The sequence below is a fragment of the Amblyomma mixtum genome, chromosome 5 (assembly GCF_055824585.1).
Source record: "Amblyomma mixtum isolate Tamu chromosome 5, ASM5582458v1, whole genome shotgun sequence".
NCBI lineage: Eukaryota > Metazoa > Arthropoda > Arachnida > Ixodida > Ixodidae > Amblyomma > Amblyomma mixtum.
The window spans coordinates 58,676,426-58,698,584 of record NC_143016.1 but is presented as its reverse complement, the minus strand read 5'-3'; the positions used below and the strand labels follow the sequence as shown (position 1 = coordinate 58,698,584).

The window sequence follows — 22,159 nt, the reverse complement described above, 5'->3', positions numbered from 1 at the left end:
TCCTCACGCTGTGGTCTTCCCCGCTTCCCCTGACCGCGCTGCAGTTTCACCCCTCTCTGCCTCGCACTCTGCACGTTCCGCACCCCGCAGAGTGACTCCTCTGGAGGTCTAAGCTCAGCTGAAAGTGCCGTTCGAATACCAGACAGTTAATCTATGCCTGACTTCAGCAGTAAAGAGTGAAATCGAGACGCAAACAATTGGCTGAAGCATATACGTTATATACAGCGAGTAATTACCTGCGTATACTCATTATTTAATTCCCCTGCGTCCATTTATATTCTGTGCGAGGAGGCAAACGACTTCGGCACTGCACACGCCTGTCTCTAGATAAAATTATACGCCGTATATAGATTGAATTACCCGTCTTTTCCAAATTCTATTCGCGAATATCTCGCACCCGTGCCGCCATAGCGAACGCTATTGTGAGTGCATATCGACAGGCATGGAACATGCGAACTTCAAAGCCATTTCGAACAGCCATGTATTTCGGCTCCTTTGTGTGAACAATGGAAGTATGTATAAGCTTTAGATCATTCGCAGAGGTTTGTGCGAAGCTTCGTGAGAGGCACCACTTTCTCCCTTGCTTCCTGGCCTTGTGAGAAGCTTTTGCGTGGTATTCACCAAACCCAACTCATAAACTACCATTGGACATACGTCTTCGTTCCACGGGGTGGTCGTGTATGAAGCGCCGCAATAATAGCTGGTCTTTATGTCCTGTTTTTTTTTTTTCATAGAGGACAAGTACAGTGATGAGAGTAGAAAAAGAAAGCTGTAAAAAGGGGTCCCGGCCCATGTCACAAAGTGTAAAGGGGCTCCTCAAAGAGAACAGTGGCCTTCTCAGCAGGCGTAGCAGGAGCTGGTATAGAGATCGCAATCACTGAGTGAGGCATGCGGAACAACATTCCGGCAATAGTGCCGCGTGCTTGATAAGGCACGCCTACTCGCACACCGCATCACGGTCACCGCAGAAGCAACGACATCGGCGCACACGTCACGCTCGCTTCGCGCGCTGCCCTGCCCGAGGAATCTTGGCAGCCAGTGTCTATCTATACGACCACTTCGCATGGCGCTGCTGCTGGATGCGTTCTATTTATACACCGCATTACGCGCTGAATGTAACAAAGAGAGCAGCGAAGATTCGCCCTTGCGATCAGGCGGACATACGCATCCTGGACACGCGTGCATCTCGAGCTGTGCACCCGCGAGTCTTCTCTCTCTTTTAGTCTTTACCCGCTACATGGCGGCGGAGAAATCTGCCACGCAGGTCCGAACCCGGACATGCGCGCAGAGCGAATGGGCCTACATCTTGCATTCTCCCTGCTGACACCGTGCGATAGACGCCGAGGAAAGTCCGGCGCCACATTCTGCTGCTGCATAGCGGGAGCGGCGTACGCGTGATGAACTACTGCGCCCCCGACGGTGCCTTTTTCCCTTTGTGATGGCCGATAGCGAGCGCACCGCGTCCTTTTGCAGCCGGGGGCGATGGGAAGAGGGGGGCGCTCGCGCCTTTTGCGGCGCGCGAAAGGGGGCCGCGCGGCGGCGGCGCGGGATGGTGGAGGCGGATGCTGGCGCGGATCTGCGCTGCGCGCGCGCGGAGAGATGGGGGCATCCGCCTCGCATGCCGGCGCGGCGGCCGAAAGAGAGCGCCGCGCCACCAGCTGATGGGCCGCTGTGACGTCACGGGAACGCGCGCGCGCAGCATCTCGCTCTCCATCGGCGGCGTCAAGGTCGAGGGCGCCGATACGGGCAGCAGCCGAGTGCGCGCACTCGCTTGGCTCGCTCGCGTGTGTGGCGGCGACGTGCTGCTTCGCTGCTGGGAATCTGGCGGGGTGAGGGCGGAGATACGCAACGGTTGTAACTTCCGTCTCACTGCCCCGAGGAGCCGGAGGAGTGAGGTGTAACGAAGTCGATCCTTTTCGCTATCTACGCTGGGTCTCTCTTTTGCTGCTCTTTGCCGTGTTTGTTCCTTGAAGAAGGAGGAAGACTTCTCTGATGCCCTGTTACTGCAGTATCTCTGCCTGTTGTCGCCCAGCTGCCTTCGCATGCGCCCCGTGTGGGCACACCAGCCACTTGAGAAAAGCACCGTTGTATTGAGCCCCTCGGTTGAAGAACACGTTGTTGAATCGTTAACATTAAAGTGAACGTTTAATCATTATCATTACGCTTATTGGAATCGCCGGTGTCGTATACCATGCGTAGCCAGTGCAAGGAAGACAAGGCCTGGGGGATGATCGCTAACAAAATCACTAAAACTGGCGCTTACCGTTTGCTGTTATGGCGTGCTGCGTACAACAGCGCCCTGTTCTCGCGCGATATTTGGGTCACGTTGTGTAACAATAGTACGCTGTGCACAGCTGCTGCGACAATTACGCGGATCGTCTGTGTAGGAGCTCTAGTTTGGGCTAGCTGGTTCATGCGTCAGGAGGAAAACGGCGCAAGAAAACGTGGACAAAAGAGAGACGAACACGACAGGACCAGCGCCAAGACAGTAAAGGGCCCATTGTAGAAGAAACATCTCAAGAAGAATTGGGCTAGTTGGTTCATGATTCCAGAGGTTCATGGTTCAGGAGATGCTGGTCCTGTCGTGTTTGTCTCTCTTTTGTCCACGTTTTATTGCGCCGTTTTCCTCCTGAGTCTGTAGGATTCAGGCGAGTGAGTGGGCAGTCCCATTTCACAGGGACCTCGCATAGTGGAGGCTTTTACTACAGCGATTTACAGTGTACCTATACGTGGGTGGCTGCAACTGCGCCACCCCGTACGCCAATCTCCAGCGTGCCTCCAAAACCCTGTCCTCCATCTTGGTGTGTCTCAGTCATATATATATATATATATATATATATATATATATATATATATATAAGACACCAGAAATTGAAAAACATAACAGGATTTAATTCACGACGTTTCGGCTGGAGGACCAACTTCAATTGCGTGCCGTGAGGAAAGGGAGTGACGGAGTACATGAAAAAAGAAATGTAGAAAGAGGGGCTGTAATGGAGGGCTACAGAATAATTTCGACCAACTGTGGATCTTTAACGCGCACTTACATCGCAAGGCATGGTGCCTTTTGCGCGCGGTCCCATGCAGCCGGGTGCAGCACCGGGCACTCCGGCTCTCTATTGAAGAATAAGTGTTTTCTTTAGGAGAGGAAGTGGCTCAGCAGCTGTCGCACGTCTCGGTGGACACCTCAACCGCGCCGTAAGGGAAGCTGTAGAGGATGGAATGAAAGAAGAAGAGGCCGTTGTGGAGGGCTCCGGAATAATTTCGACCACCTGGAGATCCTTGGGGTCGCTGGAAGCTTCTCCATTTATCCAGTGACCCTACAGATCTCTAACGTATACACCGACATCATACAGCAGATGGGCGCTTTTTGCGCTTTGCCTCCATCAAACAGCGCGCCGCGCGGCAGGATTCGAACCCGGGTGCTCCGGCTCAGTAACCAAGCGCCTTAACCAGTGAGCCACCAGGGCGAGGCCGGGGTAAGAGCAGTGTGGTTTTTCGGTAAAAACTCTCCCGCCGAGGGGGGATGGGGAGCCGCATTAAATCTGCCCATGGCGAATGCCGTTATTGCGAATGAGGCTACAAATTCTAAGGAATCAACGGTTTGTATGCGTGCGGATTCCACGAAGTCTTCGGACACAGCGCGCAACGCTATGAGCGTCACCGCTCCTCTGCGCGACCACTTTTTCGCCCTGAAGGAACAAAATATACAGAGCTCTCCTCCGAAAGCGCGGGGTCGAGCGGGCGGCGGCTGCTGCTGCTGCACCCGGTGGCCGCCAGCTGACAGTGCAGTGGCCACTGCTCGCATTAACCGGTGCTACCGTGCAGTCCCAGCAAATCGTACCCGGCCCTCCCTCGCAAGCGATGCGGACCGAGCGCGGAACCAGTTCGGCGGCCCTGTCCTCCTGGCAACAGCCGCGGCGCCGATATGCCGGCCAAACACTCCAAGGCGTCGAGTGCTGCCGCGGGCACGTGTGCCCACAACCCCCCTCCCGTTGGGCTGCGCAAGTTTATCAACGCATTCCTTTCTCCGCGTCGGCCGAGGAGGGAGTAAGGAGAAAAAAGAGGCGCGCGAGAAACGGGTCGACTTGGCCGCGCTTCGGCCAGTGAGCGTTGCAGCGACTTGATATTATGTACACGGCTACTTTAGGAAACCAGAGCTCAAGTTTTCCACGCTGTGCTATAGCGCCGCTCGTTAGCGGGCAGATGCGCGCGAGCAATGGGCAGCGCGGACGCCACACGCCTTTGGAGAGTTATAGCATACGCTCTGCACAGTGATTCGTTCACGCGGGTATACGCCGGTACACCCATCTGCGACCCTGGCGGTTGGGGATCACCTGCAGCGGTTGCCGGCTGGCATGCAGATAAAGTAGAGTTGTCAGCGTAACGTTACTGTAAACTGCTAACCAATACCACCAGCCGCCAACACTTCACTATACAAGAGAGCGAATGCCATGCCTCGCGCACAATCCGCTTTCACCTCGTTTCGAGGTTTCACGATGCTGACGCCACCAGCAGGTGCCCAATAGCTCTCAGCTGACCTCGCCTCTGCGCCCGGGAAAAGTGCTCGCCGTCAGGAGTAGCGCCTTTAGATATACAGTTGAACCTCGTAATACCGAATTGAAGGGGCTCGTCAGTGACTTCGTTATAGCCGTAGCTTCGTTATAGCCAGTTTTGACTGAGCTTCCAAGGGGAATCGTCATTACTTCGTTATATCCATTATTTCGTTATAAACAGTTCCGTTATACCGAGGTTCGACTATCGAGCAATCTACGAAATGTGAGTTATGCTGCGTGGCTTTCATACTTATATACAGAATTTTCAACGGAAGTTAAACCTCGTTATAACGAAATTGAAGGGGCCCACGAATATTTCGTTATGGCCCGTGTTGACCGAGCTCTGAAGTGAAATCGTAATTACTTCTTTATAGCCATTATTTCGTTATGAACCGTTTCGTTATAGCGAGGTTCGGCTATCGTGCGACCGTCGAAGTTTGAGTTATACTGCGCGGCTTTCCCATACGTTCACGCGGAATTTGTGCGTTCGATATACGCAATAATTTGAAATATCCGGGTTCGACATATTCGGGCTCGACGAACAGCTTTCCTCCGGAAAATGGAGAAACGAAATAACTGAAAGTCCGAGGCGAAGAGATCAAGCCGTGACGTCGCCAGTCTCGAGAGTCTTATTTAGTTGCGCAGCGTGACGCCTATACCTGACTAAACTACGTGCGAAAGAGAAAGAACGAAATAAAAAGAAACCGGAAAGAGAGCTTCCTCCGACGTTGACAGCGCGCATTAGCGCCGGCTGACATGTCTTAGTGGAGTGGGCGCACGCATCCAGCCCTCGCACAGCGGGTGCCGGCGTGCGACCCCGTGGCATCGTGCCCCGAGGCATGAGGCGCGACCTTGGCGCCCGCATGCGATTTCGCTCCCGCCTCAGCGGCGTCAGCACGCGCCGCTGCCGGCTGCGCAACAGCAAAAGACCCCTTCCATTTTGCATACGCAAGAGCACGAGCGGGGAGAACGAAAGGATGCAGAAAGAATCGCGGCGTGCAACCGCCACGCTTCTGCCGGACGCACTGTCTTGGCCGAGCCCCCGCGCCGGAAGGCGAGGCGGAGGAGGCATCTCATATCGCGTTTCACTTTCGTGCGGAGCCTGCCGCCGCCGCGCCAGCTTCAAGAAGCGAGTGAAATGAGCCGCCTTGGTGATGAAGCACCGTACGCGTGGCTGCCGTATGCATATATGCATCGACGTAGAGGAAAAAGGTCTACTTGTGGGACATTGTTTCCACTTGCTGCCTTTCCATTTGTGCAGCTCGCGAAACATCTGGTTCCATGCAGTGCCTTCAAGTCGGTTTGGGAGGAGATTTGTTAATAAAAAAAAAGAAAACTAGAAAAGGAGGAAACACTTCAGCTCTGCCTTAACGATATGAAGCGATAACGTTACTGGGCTAATGTTCATATATACGCGGAATCGGCTATTCTCTACATTCATGGATCGCTGGGAGTTCTCATACCACTCCTGGCAGGTGCTGCCACCGCTGGGGGTTGTGAGGCTCACGTTGCTCGGGAGGAGCAGCCTAGCTCTCGCGCCCAGTCACCAATTGAACTGCCATGGTGGGCTCAATCCTGTGGGCAGGTTGTGATGACGTCACAAGCTCACGCGACCTATAGGTGGCCACCTGTCATCTAGGGATACGGTGGCCCACGTGGCCCACCGTACTCCGACCTGTTTATCTCTGACAACGCCGACGACGACGCCGTAGAGGCTGTGAAGTTTTATGAGCACTCACGTACTTGACAGACTCTTCTGTACTGCAGGGCTGAGGGGCGTAAGTTGGGGAAGTGTGTGAGAAACAGAAGTCAAACAGAAGCGACATGAGAATCAGCAGACGCCATTGGCTTGAAGGGGGTCCTTTGTCGGGGAAAAGACGCTTCGTTCTTGTGTTGTATCTGACTACAGATCATTTTGTTCAGATGAAGATAGCATCGCTCTATAGAAACTCCCATAAGAACTAGAAGAAAAGCGATAGGGTTCTCGATAACCTCGATAGGATTCTCTGGAGCCTCTTCTCTGATGCACATCCATGTCTTTATGGTTCAGAATGGTTCTGTTTTGAATACCCATCCTATTAAGTTTTCCTCGGGGCCCTATAAAATCTCTGCATTTATAAAAAGCCTTTAAGACACACTGTTAACATAGCTGTACGTTTTTAATAGTCTGTTGTCTTCTCCGGTCATTGCCGTCCGGCGTTTGGGCTATATGCATCGGAGCTGGCGGTGCACGCGTTCCTCGTTTTTCTTTCTTTTAATCCCTATGCGAAAGGGGATAAGAGTAAACCAGCCACCTTCAGTTCTCTCTCTCTCTCTCACACACACACACACACACACACACACACACACACACACACACACACACACACACACACACACACACACACACACACACACACACACACACACACACACACACACACACACACACACCTGTCGGAACCTGACACCCGCTCAGTTTCTGCACAGCTTGCTTCGTTTCTCTTCGAGCGCTGTGTCCTTTGCATATGGCTTCAAGGCTGTCACGTGTAGGTATGCATGCACGGTCATTCGACGAATCTGGAAGACGGCAACCCAGAAGTCCGTGGTTTCCCCGCTGAGAAGTATTTTTCGCTCTCGCTTTCTCCTCCCCCTTATATAGGAAAAACACAGGATTCCACACGCCCTTAATTGCGCGTTCGTTCCCACCGAGAGCGCTCCAACAGCTGGGCAAACCCGTTCCCCCGGAGGAGGTATGTAACGAGCGGCCCGTCTCCGTGACAGGAGTTACAAGGTGCGCGCTGCAGATCGAGAAGAAAGACGAGGAAGAAAAAAAAAAGAAGCGGAGAGAGATTATAGATAGTGAAAGTGTATACGCTTAATTCGCCTGTCAACCGCCGAAAACGCCGAGAGAACACGTATGTAAGGGGCGACAACTATAGAAACATGCCCGCGTAGGTATGTATGTACGCGAGCGATTGCTCACTCAGATAAGGAAGGCAGCATGGCGATACAGGTATACGCGCGCTACCTGAATTTCAATAAATCCGCGCTCCTGCAGAGCGCACCACCAGCTGTCCGTTCTTCCAGCCCCCTGGGAGCAGCGGAGGGGGTTTGTATATATACACAAACCTCGAGGCGCTTCGGAATAAGGGGGGGGGGGGGGGGGGGGGGCATATCTTTGCCGCTGTCAAGGCTGCTTGAATCCATCGCTTGAGGCCGCAGGTGATCGTGCGCACGCGCCAGAGGTCAGAGATTCATGTCTCACTCCCGAGAGGTTCGCCACATATGATCCTCCTGTGCGCACGCCCGCTGAGCTGCGCAGCGCTCCGGATCCGGTCGACGTCGGGCAAGTTCGCTGTCCCCAAAGCGTTCGAGGTTATCGGCGCCGCATCTCCGGGGCTGCTGTCGTCAGGTTTGCCCCCGCTGGTTTGCATGCGGATGGAGGGAGCGCGGTGCATGCAGGGAAGCGCGCTGAATCTCGCGCTGCCGTCACGAACAACGCTCCGCGGAGCGCGACCGATGCCGCATGCATGCTAACCGCTCCGATCCCCCCTCTTTGCAGCCCTGCTTGTCACGTTGCGTTATTTAGCGCGCCGCTGGTTTGGCGCCGGGCGGCACTGCGGGGTCGCGCCGCGTGCGTGCGCTATCTGGCCGTCCATCTCGCCTTAATCTAGCTGTGCGCTGGGGACGTCGAGTTGATTGCTCCCGCGCGTGCTGCTGCTGCTGCAGTCTCCCCTGCTGCGTGGCACTTTGAATGCGGCACTCCGGTGCGGGAGCTATGTATGCACCAAGGACGACGCGCGGCTATTCATTCGTTTTGGGTCCGGCGTTACCTTGTCGCGTTGGGCGAAATTCCGAGCGGCATTAAATTGTCGCGCTGCAGTCTCCGACGAGTCGCTCTCCTGGCAAGACCGTGACCGCTCGATCGTGCATTGTGCATGCAAAAGGGGGCGCCTGTTTGGCACACGCGCTTGCAAAACGGACTGGCGCCGCTGCTCGATGTATGAAAAGCTTGCAGAGAAAGAACTTGTTTATGAGAACGAACGGAGTGAGTGAAAACAGTTTCTTCTATACGTTCGTGTATATATGGAGGTCTGAGGTGTCACTGCGGCGCATTCCCACGCATTAAAGAATAAAAACGCTTATTGGCTTGCTCCAAGCTTGATCAAAAGCAATTGCTAAAATTTAAAAAAAAGCCTGTTTTAGGCAAAGGTTGTTGTAGCCTGCACTGTTGCTTGAATCAGACAGCATTGTGATACAGAGTTAAGTTGGGATCATGGGTTGATGATAAAGTATTCGCTGGCGGGTGTCGGGAGGAGGAGGGACATGGTTTCACGATATATGTATTCTGCGTAGTGACGCGAGGTCTGGCTGGTCATTTTGTGCCACATGATCTTTGCTCTGTTTGGTTTGGTTTATGGGAAGTTTAACAGCCCAAAGCCATTCAGGCTATGAGGGACGCCGTATTGGAGGGCTCCGGTATTTCGACCACCTGGGGTTCTTTAACGTGCACTGACATCGCACAGTACACGGGCCTCTAAAATTTCGCCTCCATCGAAATTCGGCCGCCGCGGCAGGGATCGAACCCGCGTCTTTTGGGTCAGCAGCCGAGCGCCGTAACCACTGAGCCACCGCGGTGGCTACTTTGCTCTGTGCACTATATATCTCATGCTGTGCACACACCGATTGCGCAGTCTATCGTATCGTTTTTTTTTTTAATTTTCTTTTTGACGCGTGATTGAATAACAAGACTATAACAGCGAATGAAACAACGGAACACTCGTCTGGTGCACGTTGAAATCACAGAGAGCGTTTAGAAGAAGCATCAAAAATGATTAAAGTCACACGACGCTGATGTTCTTTCTGCATATATCCTTCCTCGTTATATATGTCCACATTTCAGCTGACGTCCGCTATTTTCGAAGAAAGAGGCTTTGCTTTGCGATCCATTGCACTTGTCTTTTTGGAGGAGTCAGAAAGGGCAACATCGTCGCATATGTCGATGGATCGAGTCTCCTCAAAGAGCAAGGCAAGATTACTGGGATCTTCTGAACTGCACAGCATGCAAGCTAGTAACTGTGGTGTCATTGTTGTTTATTAACGAAGAACGTTGCACCCTAAGCAACGGAAGCAGCGATGCCTATATTTCAATTATGGCATCATATTACTTTCTCTCTAAGATCATGCAGCAATGCTTAGGAGATATCCCCCCCCGCCCCCCCCCCCCAAAAAAAAATAAATAAATAAAGGCGCTTAAAGAGAAACTGCATAGGTTTTAGAAATCAACGAGCTTAAGAGGGTCGAATATGTGTGAAACTTGCAGGTAAATCATGCATAGTCTTTTTGTGCCAGCACTTGAAATAGTGAAGTAATCGCCGATTAGAACCCGGACGCCCTTCAAGCTTCTCCGCAGCGCACAACGCCAAGTGGGGGGTGCGTTATGACGTCATCGAAGGTATCTGCACATTTCCAACGCACAAACGCCTGCTTTGAAGGAAAAAAAACCAACGCCACCGAAGGCGAACCCTGCCGAGATTGCTTGGCAGTGTCTAACGCGTCAGGGCAGGGTGTGGCTGACGACAGCGGCAATGTGAAATCATACCTTCCGTGACGTCACGCTGAGTTTCCCTGCACTCCTCTGGTGCATTGAGAAGAAGCGCAAAATTCAATCGTCGATTACGTCACTATTTTAAATGCTAGAGCAAAAACACTTGGCATGCTTTACCTACAGCCTACATAGATTTTAATCCTTGAATATGGCGAAATTCTCAAAAAAGTGCTGCAGTTGCCCTTTAAGCTCCGCCTTCAAAGGTATGGCACGACACCTATTCCTCTTGCTCACGCAGACATGTATATTCTTTCCTCTTTCATAGCAATCATTATGTGAAAGAACACACAACATACATACAAAGCACCACTTTAACCAAGCCGTACGAATGTGTCTGCGTGCGTGTGGTAGCGTGTATGACTACAAACCCGAGCGCCCAAGGGTCAAGGGTTGCCGATGCGCCGCTGGTGTGGCTGGCGCCATCTATGGGAGCCTCTTGTAATCGACTACAGTCGGATACAACTCGAGAGCGACGAGGCTTTTCCACGTAAAAGGATCCCCTTCCAGCCAATGGCGTCGGCCGATTCTCATTCGTAACAATGCAGGGAGTGGCAAACAAAAGGTGCTAGTCCCCTCCCTGCACGGTCGTGAAAAGTCAACTCCTTCAATTGTTATCAACTGTCACACCGCTCCGTGCATTGTCAGGCTGCACGTTCGTGTGAATTCGTGGGCACCATTGGCTGGAAGGGTGTCCTTCGTTCTTGAGTATTGTATCCGACTATAGTCCTAACTGTTCGGTCACGCCGACACCGGTTTTTCTGCGAAGCGGGCCCTTTACGCTTCCGCGTAAAAAAAAAAGAAAAGAAATAAAGACGGAGCTTGAGATATTACGAAGTGACGACAGCTCAAACCAAGGAAGAAATTCGTGACCCTGTATGTTTCTGCTGGACATCGGCAGCGTTTCGGTGGCGAGGGTGACACCTTTTTCTCTTTCTCCCCTCTTGCAGCGCCCCCTGAGCTGAGCCTGCTTCCGGAGTGGCAAGCTGTGCATTTCCGCTTTTCGGAGGCGGCGCTCAATCTGCACGTGTCCAAGGCTCACCTGTGGGTGTTCGTCAGCTCGAACCAGTCGCTGTCCTCAACGGCGGCCGTCTGGGTCACCCTCTACCAGGTGGCCAGGGACGCGGCGCCGCGATCGGCGATCGGCATGCACCTCGTCAAGGTGCGCTCTGTTGCCCATCTCCATGTTTCGTTTGCCTTCAGCTGCGAACGTCGCCATATGTGTTATATATATATGGATGTCCCACCTTTTGTGAGGCCTTGATAAAGAATTACCAAGTGTTTACGCTCTGCGTAACTGGCTAAACTCAGCGAAAGCTGTCGACTTACTTCTGGCTGTCTTGTGCTATTACGGCCTACGTATGTTTGAATGAGCAGAAAAAAATTACAAATAAAAGTGCCGTGCCCCCACCGACGACTGGTACAACGGGCTGCTGTAGGAGCCTACAGTGGAAACGTGCTAACATTTTCAATACATGTTTAAGCATGCCGTTACCGTACATACCGTTATCCCCACCGCCGGGCTCTGGCTCGCTAGTTTTACTAACCGCGCACGCTCGCGAAACACGCACCGAGCCTCCACTCGAAGGCGGTAAACGCTAACGTTATAAGCTAACACGATTAAATAGAAAAGAAACTACACCATTTAGTTATAGCGCATTCCAGTCACCGAGCCGATCCGGAGCAGGTTTTCTGGCTCTGTGAACCGAAACTCGTTTTTCGGTGGACGATTTGGATTCAGGTCTTGTGTTCCAGACGTGGATCGGGAGCGCCTTGCCCCGCGCAGCCCTGAGCGTGTCTTGTTCCAGTCGTCAATTCGAATTTCCCGACACGTACCGCGGCTGATTTCGAGTTTCGCGGATTCTGAGCAGCGATGCTCCGGAACACCGTTTGGAATATGCAATTAAAATTTCCGCTGCATGCAGTTTACTTCGTTTCCTTACTTTTTTTTTTTTCACGCTGTAAGCAAAGCGCGCGAGATCTGAAATTTTCGCGGGGCAAAAACGCGTGTTTCGAGCACGCCGCGAGCTTGGCAATGCTCCCGCACTGGCCGTTGACATGGTTCACTCTGCCGCGGTCGCTATCAGCGCGCGTGAACGGCCGCAATCTTGTATCATCCTCCGGGCCGGGTGTCGTGTCGCGCTTCCTTCGAAGCAGGCAAAGGCGTTGCGAATGAAGCTATCTTTGCAAAAATTGCGCCATGTATAATGCTTGGCGATGCTTCCTACTTGAGACATTTGCCGCATGTACTCCAAGGAAACTTAAGTGATAATTTCGACAAAGTAATTAGATAAATGTATAGGGGAAGTAATAAGATAAATGTGTTGGGGGAAAATATCAAACGACTATCAGAAATGTTGCGAATATGAGCGCAATAGATGGTCGCCTAGCCACACCTCACTTTGAGGTTCGTACGAACGAGGCAGTGTGGCCGCAGCTGCCAAAATTGGGTCACGGCAAAGCTGAACTTGAGGTATTGTAGCAGATGCTGTCGTGGAAGGTCAGTTCAAGGGAGGGGGTGGGGGGTATGCACACATGTTTTTCATCTGTGCAGTGCATGCAAGATGTGCCCATGTGCGGACGCCGAACTTCCTTAAATCGGCCAAAGTCCAGCAGCGTAAAACACGCCTGTTTGCTTCAGACTACCGGCCGTGCCCATGTTCACTGCTGTATGCATCCTGTACCACTTCTTTGGCCCACATCAGCTGGGGCCGCCGCGGTGGCTCAGTGGTTATGGTGCTCGGCTGCTGACCCGTAATGCACGGGTTCGATCCCAACCGCGGCGTTCGCATTTCGATGGAGGCGGAATGCTAGAGGCCCCTGTACTGTGCGATGCATGATTGCAAGTTGAAGAACCCCAGGTTGTCGAAATTGTTCGCCGCTTTCTACTACGTCGTCTCTCTTCGTATGAGCCGCTTTGGAACGTTAAACCCCATAAACAAAACTGAACATCAGCTGGAGTACCCTGTATATCCCTAGCGGTCGAATACAGAAGAGGTGGGGCTGGGCGCCGTTCGTCTGAAGCCTCGGAGGAACCAGACATGCGTTCAGCGCGTCAGTGTCAGCAGAGACGCAGTGTGCTTACAGTGGTTATGTCCAGATGACAACAACATAGTTCTTTGCAGGCTCATAAAGTTTTAATTCAGCGTCACCAAGATGCTGGTACAGTTCAGTCATTTTAGTTTTAAACTTTTCCGGCTCCGATCAGCCGTGTTGACCGTACCGCATCCTGGAGGTGAATGACGTCTTGGCGACAGCTGTTTGACGAGGTGGTTCAAATGCATGTCTTAATAAGAAGTTTGCTTGCAAAGCGATGCAGTGGAAAAGACGTATGCATATCGCGAGCCTCTTGCCTCGCGCCTTCAGAACTAAACATACAGAAAGGGCCCAACCTAAACAATAAAGCGACGCTCGTCACGCGGCGAGCTGAACCTCTACGGAGCTAGACCCGCTCGTGTAATATATCAGCTGTCACACCCCTTGCTGTTCACGTTGATGGCTCATGCAGCAGCCCCTTCGAAGGCGAACGGAGGGTGCGTTAAAAGGCCGGTCGCCATGGTCTCCCACCCCCATGACACCCGCCCGTTGTTCGTTTTTCATTCCCTCTCCGCATCTCCCTCCCGCGGCGCCGGGCCCGCGGCGTGCCTCGTAAACCGGTTCCGGCGCGCTTCCCTGACGAATGGTGACAGCGGGGCCCCTCCCCGCTCGCCTAGCTTTTGTTCGCCCCCCGCTGCGCCGCCCGTTCTCCCCTTTCTCCCTTTACCTTAATTATCGGGGTTGCGCTTCATTGGCTGCCGCCGAACAGTGCGCGCAGCGCGGATAGTTGTTGCTCTGTGCCGACAGCAAAGCTCGTTTATCTGCTCACGAGGACTACATATATAGCTTGCTTTGCATGAGTTCGACAGCAACGCATCGTATCAACTTTCTGGCATATCGCATTCATGCAAACACGCCTGTAAACACACCAAATTATTCAGGAGCGCGCTAATCCGTCATTGCTTGTGTAGTTAGAGAAAGGCACGAGACTTCCGCGATGAATGGAAACAGGTTTGCAGACTCACCTCCTGCTCCCTACGCTCCGCCAGATAACAAAGCAGACTGCGCTCAAGGCGGGGGCGGCTGGCTCTAAGAGGCTTTGGGCTGGCCCCCTCCGCCCCGTCCACTGCATGGGCGCGGCGCCACAGTCCCTCTAGACTTGGTTGGTTTGGTTTGGTTTATGGGGTTTAACGTCCCAAAGCGACTAAGGCTATGAGAGACGCCGTAGTGGAGGGCTCCGGAAATTTCGACCACCTGGGGTTCTTTAACGTGCACTGACATCGCACAGCCCTCTAGACTTGATATGGTACATATAAACTGTGGCGCGTCAGTATGCCACTGTGGTGTTGATGTAAATGTGATCGTCAGACACAAATCCAGAAGGAAGCGTCGACTGCACCTCAAGGGAAGTCCGGCAGCCAATGGCAGTGACCGGTTCTCTTCACTTCGTGGTTGCAGTGTAGCAGAGGCTAGGTAGAAAAGTGAAGGAAACAGTCCTTTGTACCAGGGTTGCCAGATGGCTCCGGCCTCTGGTAGCCAAATTGGCCTATGTAGTAGCCCAAACGTAGCCAAAAACGAAAATTTTTGCATAGCCCAAAAGTAGCCAAAAATATTTGTTTTTGGGACGACATTTCTTAAGCATATTAAATTAATTTTCGGCAAGAATATTTACATATTAGATTTCTTTCCCGCACATGATGTCTGAGGTGGTTCCCACGGCGTGTTCTCTCCGTTGTTACGTTTCGCATCCCTCATGCGCGCTAACCAGTGCGGCTAACCAGGTGCGCTAACCGGGTCCTGAAGGTGAGGCCGCAGTTCCACTTTTCATGCGCGGCAGTAGGCCGTATCACCTGAGGCGGGTTACGACAGCCAGTCTGCACGCGGAAAAGAACGGCGGTGCTAAATAACGCAATCGCAGCTCTAGTTTATAAATATTTCACCTTTCAGATTATTCAGATTAGAATATTTCAGATTACACACATCGACAGTGAAAATACCTTGCTGTATACTTACGCAGCCTCACATTTCAATTTTATGCATTAAGAGAAAGGGTCTCGCTGAGAGCGTGACCTCCCTAGCATGCGCCTTCTTAAAGCTACATATTCGACGATATGCATGAGCTCAGAATAAATTAAGGATATGTGCCATACTAGATGATAATCTATGTCGATTTCATCTTCAGTCTAACAGTACGTTCACAATAATGAGAAAAACATTTTACCCTGGAATTTCGGCTCCTTTTTCCATTTCTTTTTGTAGTTCTGGATGTACATAGCCATTTGCCCATTCTGATTAAAGTTCTCGTAGCGACGGATCTAATGCCATGTCATGCGGGAAACTCTGGAAACGAAGGGGTCGACCGACTAGCCCGAGGACTAACCAACCGGGCGGCCGGCCCCACGGACCCAGACGCTCTTGCCGAGGCTCCCCAGACCTTTGCTGAAATTACCAACCTCTACAGAGAGATGAGACGCCAGTTCCCGCCTCCACACCCCGACTTGAATCGAGCGCAAGCCACCTTGCTCCGCAGGTTGCAGACACACTCTATCCTTAGCCATTCTATAGACTTTCACTCATCACAGACGGGGAATACGACCCCGTCTGCCAAAATTGTTACCAGGGAGAAATCGCCACCCAGGCTCACATCCTCTGGGGTTGCGCGGGAAATCCGCCCCCTCGAACCTTACTGCCAGCTCCCTCCGAAGACGGATGGAACGAACTCCTCAAAAGGCCAGACAAGAGCATCCAACTGGCACTCATTTCGTGGGCCCAGGAAGTCGCCCCCACCTAGGGGCCACATCAAGCCCACCTGCCCTATATCCCGCCAATCTATGGCAATAAAGTTGTTTCTATCTCCATGGCACCGCATGAGTGCACGCGGATTACGCAACATACACGGCGCTCTCGTGTAGCTCGCAATGAATCTCGAGGGCTGCACGTGTGCGGCTTGAGGCTGCAGAAAAAGCATAGGCTCTTGCGAGTGGCGCTTGCTGTGTCCACCACGAGATTAGGAAGAAACAGAAGAATACCTTATTAATGCGTAAGCAAATTACTTGCCTCATGCGTATCTTGAGCAGAATGTGTCCGCAGAACCAGAATAAACAATACAAGAAAAGAACATGCCTGGCGGTGGGTTTTTAACCAGCTACTACCGCAGCCGAAGCGGACGTCCAAACCACTAGGCCACGTCTACTGTTAACGATTAATATGTGAGGATCACGAAACCGCGCAACACAAGCGAAACAGTAGCATTTAATGCTTACGCATTCGCACCACGTAGGGAGACTTAAGTTCTCTGTGTTTTACCTCTATTCTGGTACCATGGTCACCCGTGGTGCACCGTCAATGGGAGAACGCTCACGTGTGCAGACGGCAACAGTCTATGTTCGGTGGCGCGCGGGCGCGGGTGGCGTTAGTTCGCGAATTAAGTGGAATCTATAGGCCGTGAAGTGTTTTGCTGGGGGCAACTTTCACGTAGTGTCCACTCTTTATAAAAGAAATCGAAAGGCCATGATCCTTGGCCGCCTGACACCCACGTTTTCTCGAACACAGCGTTTACAAATTGTCATTTTGTAGCAGACGCGCTCAATTTCTTTAGCCTGCTATAGCCTGCATTTTTATTCCACCATGCCTTTTATTTCTGTCCCTGCGTTATTGTAACAGAGCACATTATAACTACTTTAACTTTTTTTTTCACGCATGAAAAAGATGTAGCCCAAAAGTAGCCACATAGCCAAAACGAAATTTCTGACGCCAACTCGGACAAAAAGTAGCCCAATTTGGCTATTAATAGCCCAATCTGGCAACCCTGCTTTGTACCGATGTCGCCGGGAGTGGTTTGTTCGGGCCAGGGGTGCTGAGGGGGAAGTTGGAGAGAGTGTGCAGGGTCGGTACAGTCAGGTACAACTCAAGAAGGAAGCGGCGTACGCCCCTCGGAAGAGCCTCTGCGGCCAATGGCGTCGACCGATTCTCCCCCTTGACCGATACCTTTGTACCTGATATAGTCCCATACAACTAAAAAACGAAGTGGCTTTTCCCCGAGAGAGGATCCCATTCCAACCAGTGGCATCGGCCGACCGTCGTGAATCTCTGCTAACGCGACAATGCAAGGAGGGTACTATCCCCTTTCATCTGCCACTTCCTGCATTGCCGCGCTAGCAGGATCATGAGAATCTGCCGACGCCATTGCCTGGAATGGGGTCCTTTGAAAGGGAAATGCGGTTTCGTCCTTGAATTTATTCAACTATAGCGTGAAATCGCAGGGGGTGGCAGATGAAAGGCGAATGACCACGGCTTAATCGTATTAACCGTGGCGTCAGGAAATAGCCGTCACCATTGGCTGGAGGGCCTTCTTTGAGGGGTATATGCTGCTTCGTTCTTGAGTTGTGCCCTGCTATGGTGCTGAGGAGCCCACTGCTCAGGGCATGGGGACAAAGGAGTGTCCCTTTGCCTTTCCTGCCTGGCCTATGGTGCACTGCCATGAAAAGTTGTACGGGAGTATAGCGCGAAATCGCTGGTGCACATGACGGCGAATGCCTCCGTGAAATTCGGTTAACCGCGACGCCATCACAGGCGGTCGGCGCCATTGGCTGGAGGGCCTGGAGGGCCTCCTTTAAGGGATATTTGCCGCTTGCTTCATCCTTTCTTTATCTTCCTGGCATGATTTGGGCTTGCGCTTTTTCGCAAATGAAGCACTTCCTAGAGTAACACTTGTTGTTGGGCTAGTTGGTAATACATACTTCTGAAGGAACCAGCGCACAAAACACAACGGACAAGAAAAAGGTGGTACACGACGGACAGGAGCGCTGAACTTACAACTTTATTTTCTTTCTTTTTCCCGCCAACTTTATTCCGCTATTTGTTTACACAAGACTTAACCTTATGTTTCTGTGGGTTTTACCTTTTAGCTGTTAGTTTTTTCCGCGATGTTTTCTTAATTTTAGCTGTTAGTATTTTTTGCCGTGTTACTTGTTGGCATTTTATCTTTTTCATTTCCATTGCCCTGTTAACTTTATTGCTTTTATCGCTTTTATTGGCTTTTGCCTTTTTGTTTTTATCGGTTTTTGTTATCAGTATCAATTTTCATCTTCACGAGGTCTGGCGTTTTTTCCCTTGTTTTTTTCCCTGTTGTTTTTCTTGCCTCCATTGAAACTGGTCACCTTCACATGTTATATTAGTTAAGGTTTTTGGTTTGCTTGTGCCGCTTGTCTCATCATGACCTTGTAGATTTCACTTGTTCTTGCTTTCCCTGTGTGACACGCCTCCCTGACATGGCTGTATATATACGTTGCATCTTTACTTCCGAAATAAAGTTGTAAGTTCAGCGCTCCTGTCCGTCGTGTACCACCTTTTTCTTGTCCGTTGTGTTTTGTGCGCTGGTTCCTTCACAACTTCCTAGAGTGTTAATTATTTCGTCATTGCATGCGTGTAACGCTCTCTTTCGCATTCCTCGGCAGGTGCGGACGAAGGAAGAGAAGGGCAACCTGCGGCGGGGCTTCTGGGTGCAGCTGGACGCCAAGAAGCTGGTGTCGCACTGGTTCCGGCATCCCAGGGACAACCTGGGTCTCGTGGTGCACGCCTACGACTCCGAGGGCCGCAAGGTTCACGCCATCACCGAGCCGCCGCTAGGAAGGGAGGCCCTGGTCAGTGGATGAGCGCCGCTGCAGCTCTTGAGGCGCTAGCATGCATGAGTGGTCTCGCTGTACTTCTTCAGCAATCCGGGGAGACGCGAAGCAAACACGGCCTCTAAACGGGTACACATGTGGCGTGCCGTGTCCTCGGGTATTCGTCGAGTGCTGGAGGTCACTGATGTGTGACTGAACACTTCTTCACTTCCTATCTGCTTTGCTTACCTGTTACCAGTCGTGTGCCGATGGCTGCGAAAGGCAATAAGGGCTAGCCTGTCCAACTGTCGAATGCATTTCGCAGTGTGTGACCAGCGGGTCATTGACCTGCGAGTTAATAACGCAACCATACACAACATGAATCGTTGGCCATCTAAACCGGTTTGCTTCGTACTCCATCCTGTGGTTGTGCACGAAGAGAAACTTGGCTCACACGGATTCACTGACGTTCAGTATACCTCGTATGCACCTGGCTCGCGCGGTCGGTGCGTGCGTTTTGTTCTCGGCGGTGCCCCTTGAACGTATGGACGTATGGAGAATGGTCTCATGGCTTCCGTCTCGTCCGACGGGCACACCGTGGAGCGGTCGGCGTCCGAGACCCCTCTCTCTTGGAGCAGCCCTGGCGAGCAGTGAACGCGGCCGACGGCACACGCGCTGACCTCCGGGCGACTTTGGCGTCACCCGATCCCGCGATGGCGCGCCTAGAGGACGCTGACGCGGCTGTCGCGAAGCTCCATGCCGCAGCCGCCGGGGCGACGCCGCCTTTCTTAAGCTGCTGCTCTTGGTTTCACGTGCCCCTCTCTAAATAACGGCACAACCCGCACGGGCTGGTGGATACCGGGCCCATGGCTCTAATTCAGCTCACGCATTCTTCCGGGCGGGCGCGGAATGCCAGCGGCGCGCACAAGGACGCTGCCAAGCCGTTCCGCTGTTGTTGGCCTTCTGTGCGGGGCCGTCCCCTTTCGTCACTCAGTGCGGGCATACCACCGTGGGCTGCATACTTACATCGCTCTCACTGTGAATAACTGAGTCGCGCTAACTCGCGGACATCCACGCGTGGGAGTCGACTCTGAGGTGCAATGCCCTTGTGCTCCTTATGTCAAGCGCCGCGAAGTGGTGATGTCTGCAGTGATGACACACGAACCTCGTTTCGTAACGTGTCACTTGAAAGGCAATCACTGTATGCCGTTTACCCCAACACGACAATCTGCAGTCATCTGCAGGCTGACCACATACGGCTCCGGCATCAGTGAAATTACCGAAACCAGAGTCATGAATTCTTTTCACACGCCATTGTATATATTGTATTTACCCACATATTGGTCGATGCGCAGAGTCGACCTCAAACCTCGGGAAGAGGAAAACAAAAATTCCTGCCTAAAAGTTAAAAGATTCGGCCAGAGCAGTAGTTGCTCACATATCTCACGGGGTGACGGCGGCTGCTTAGCGCCGTAGCATTCTGCACTTTCTACTGCATGGCCATCCTGTAGCGTGCACAAGTCTGGTCCGAGACGACACGTTCAAGACCTGTTCCGTTCGCTTGCGCCGCTCTCGCTGTCGCGTTGCCTTCTTCGCACTCTGCGCTAGAAGCTTCGGCCTTTTTTATAGTCAGGTACAACTCAAGAACGAAGCGGCAGATGTCCCTCAAGGAGCCCCTCCAGCCAATGGGGTCGACCGATTATCCCCTTCTCCCCTTTGACTTTAATCTCTTTGGACCTGCTACATTCCGATAAGAAAGCAAGGCTTTTCCCTGTCAAACGACTCCTTCCAGCCAATGTCGTCGGCCGACTATCATGACCCTGCTAGTGTGAAAAAACAGGGAGTGGTAGATGAAAGGTTATCATCCCTCCCTGGGGGATAGACCCCTCTTTCCTTGGTGCCCCCGCTCCCTGCCTTGTCACGCTAGCAGGGTTATGAGAATCGCCCGACGCCATTGGCTGGAAGGGGGTCCTTTCACGGTGAAAAGCCGCTGTGTTCTTGAGCTGTACCCACTGCAGAGTGAAATCGCAGGGGGTGGCAGATGAATGGGGAATAACGACTGCTTAACTGGATGCCATGAAAATCGGTCGACGCCATTGTCTGGAGGGGCATTTGCCGCTTAGTCTTTAGTTGTATCCGACTTTATAGCAGTACTGCCCGCAATCACCGATTTCGTCGGGGTCTGTCCGAAACCATGCAGTAACCTTGAAGCGCGACAGATAAGCAGGTGGCGACGCGCGCCTTACGCTGCTAAGCCAATAGGGAGGCGGCGTGGTCGCGCAGCTGCAGCCAATGAGAGAGCGGCTGTATACCACAGCTGCGGTCGCGTTCCGCAGATGGTGGGGACTCCGGACGGAGCGGAGGTGTGTCGCTCGTGCTCCCTCAAGCAGTGCTGCGCACTTACTTTGCGTTTGATTACTATGCAAAGCAACTGTCATAGTTTTTTTTACGCCGTTAGCAGTATATAGTCCACTTTCGGCGACAAAGCCACAGTGTGTGCGCGCGCACGTATCGCAACAGATCAGGAGAACTTCCGGGCACGGACCTCATCCACGCCTAGACCGAGAATGGGCTCCGTGTAACGGCTCTCGCCGTTAAAAAAATAAAAAAATGTACTGGTCGACCAACTCAAAGTCCGGCCGAACCTCCGACATTCAGTTAAGGCACAACGCACCACATGTGTACCAGAACTGGGACGGCTCTGAGAAACCTCACCGTATACAGTCGCTCCTGCATCCCGATGCTTCCCTGGCGCACTTTTTTGGCGGCGGCATCCAACTCTCGTGCAACTGCTCAATTTTTCGACGTCCCCGCGCGCAAGATGATGACTCGCTTAATTGCTGCCTATCATAGATGGCAAAATTACGTTTGTAAAAGAATTAAATTACGCTACTAACTACTTTATGAAATCGTGGAAGTGTTATTAAATGTCATAGCCAATTACTTCTCGCAAAAAGTAATGGCATTAACATTACAATTACTTTAACAAAGTGATTGAAATTACTTCTTCATTACTTTTTAATTTTCACGTATAAAAAAAAAAGAAGTCTGGCCGCAGTTCCTATAATCGTTTCAATTTCTCAGTTTACTGCATCGTAGCTGAAGCTTAATTTCAAATTGGGCGTCGGTATTTTTGCTCTGCTTTGAATATACTATGCTGAATAGCCGTGATACCGATGCATTTCATTGCGCATGGTGGAAAACATTTCCAGCCTTCGGTGCAACTAAAACATTGACAAGCGATTACAATAGTCGGTGCTGCGAAGTTTGAGCGTGGCTCTTCACACACCATCGTGCCACCGCTGGCAAGTGGCGTGCTGCTAGCCACCCTTCGGGATCTTCCCGTAACTCTGTATTCGCGCTTTCTCCTTGTTCCA

At 52.1% G+C, this 22,159-nt stretch overlaps 1 protein-coding gene across 1 annotated transcript in view; it reads left to right on the top strand.

Annotated features, from left to right (window-relative positions):
• LOC149342318 (growth/differentiation factor 8-like) overlaps positions 1-22,159 on the top strand; it is a 73,370-nt gene that overhangs the window by 33,912 nt on the left and 17,299 nt on the right. Inside the window, exons 2-3 of the mRNA XM_089544613.1 lie at positions 11,094-11,305; positions 18,636-18,821. Coding sequence (XP_089400739.1) covers positions 11,094-11,305; positions 18,636-18,821 — 398 coding nt within the window. The remainder of the gene's footprint in view (positions 1-11,093; positions 11,306-18,635; positions 18,822-22,159) is intronic.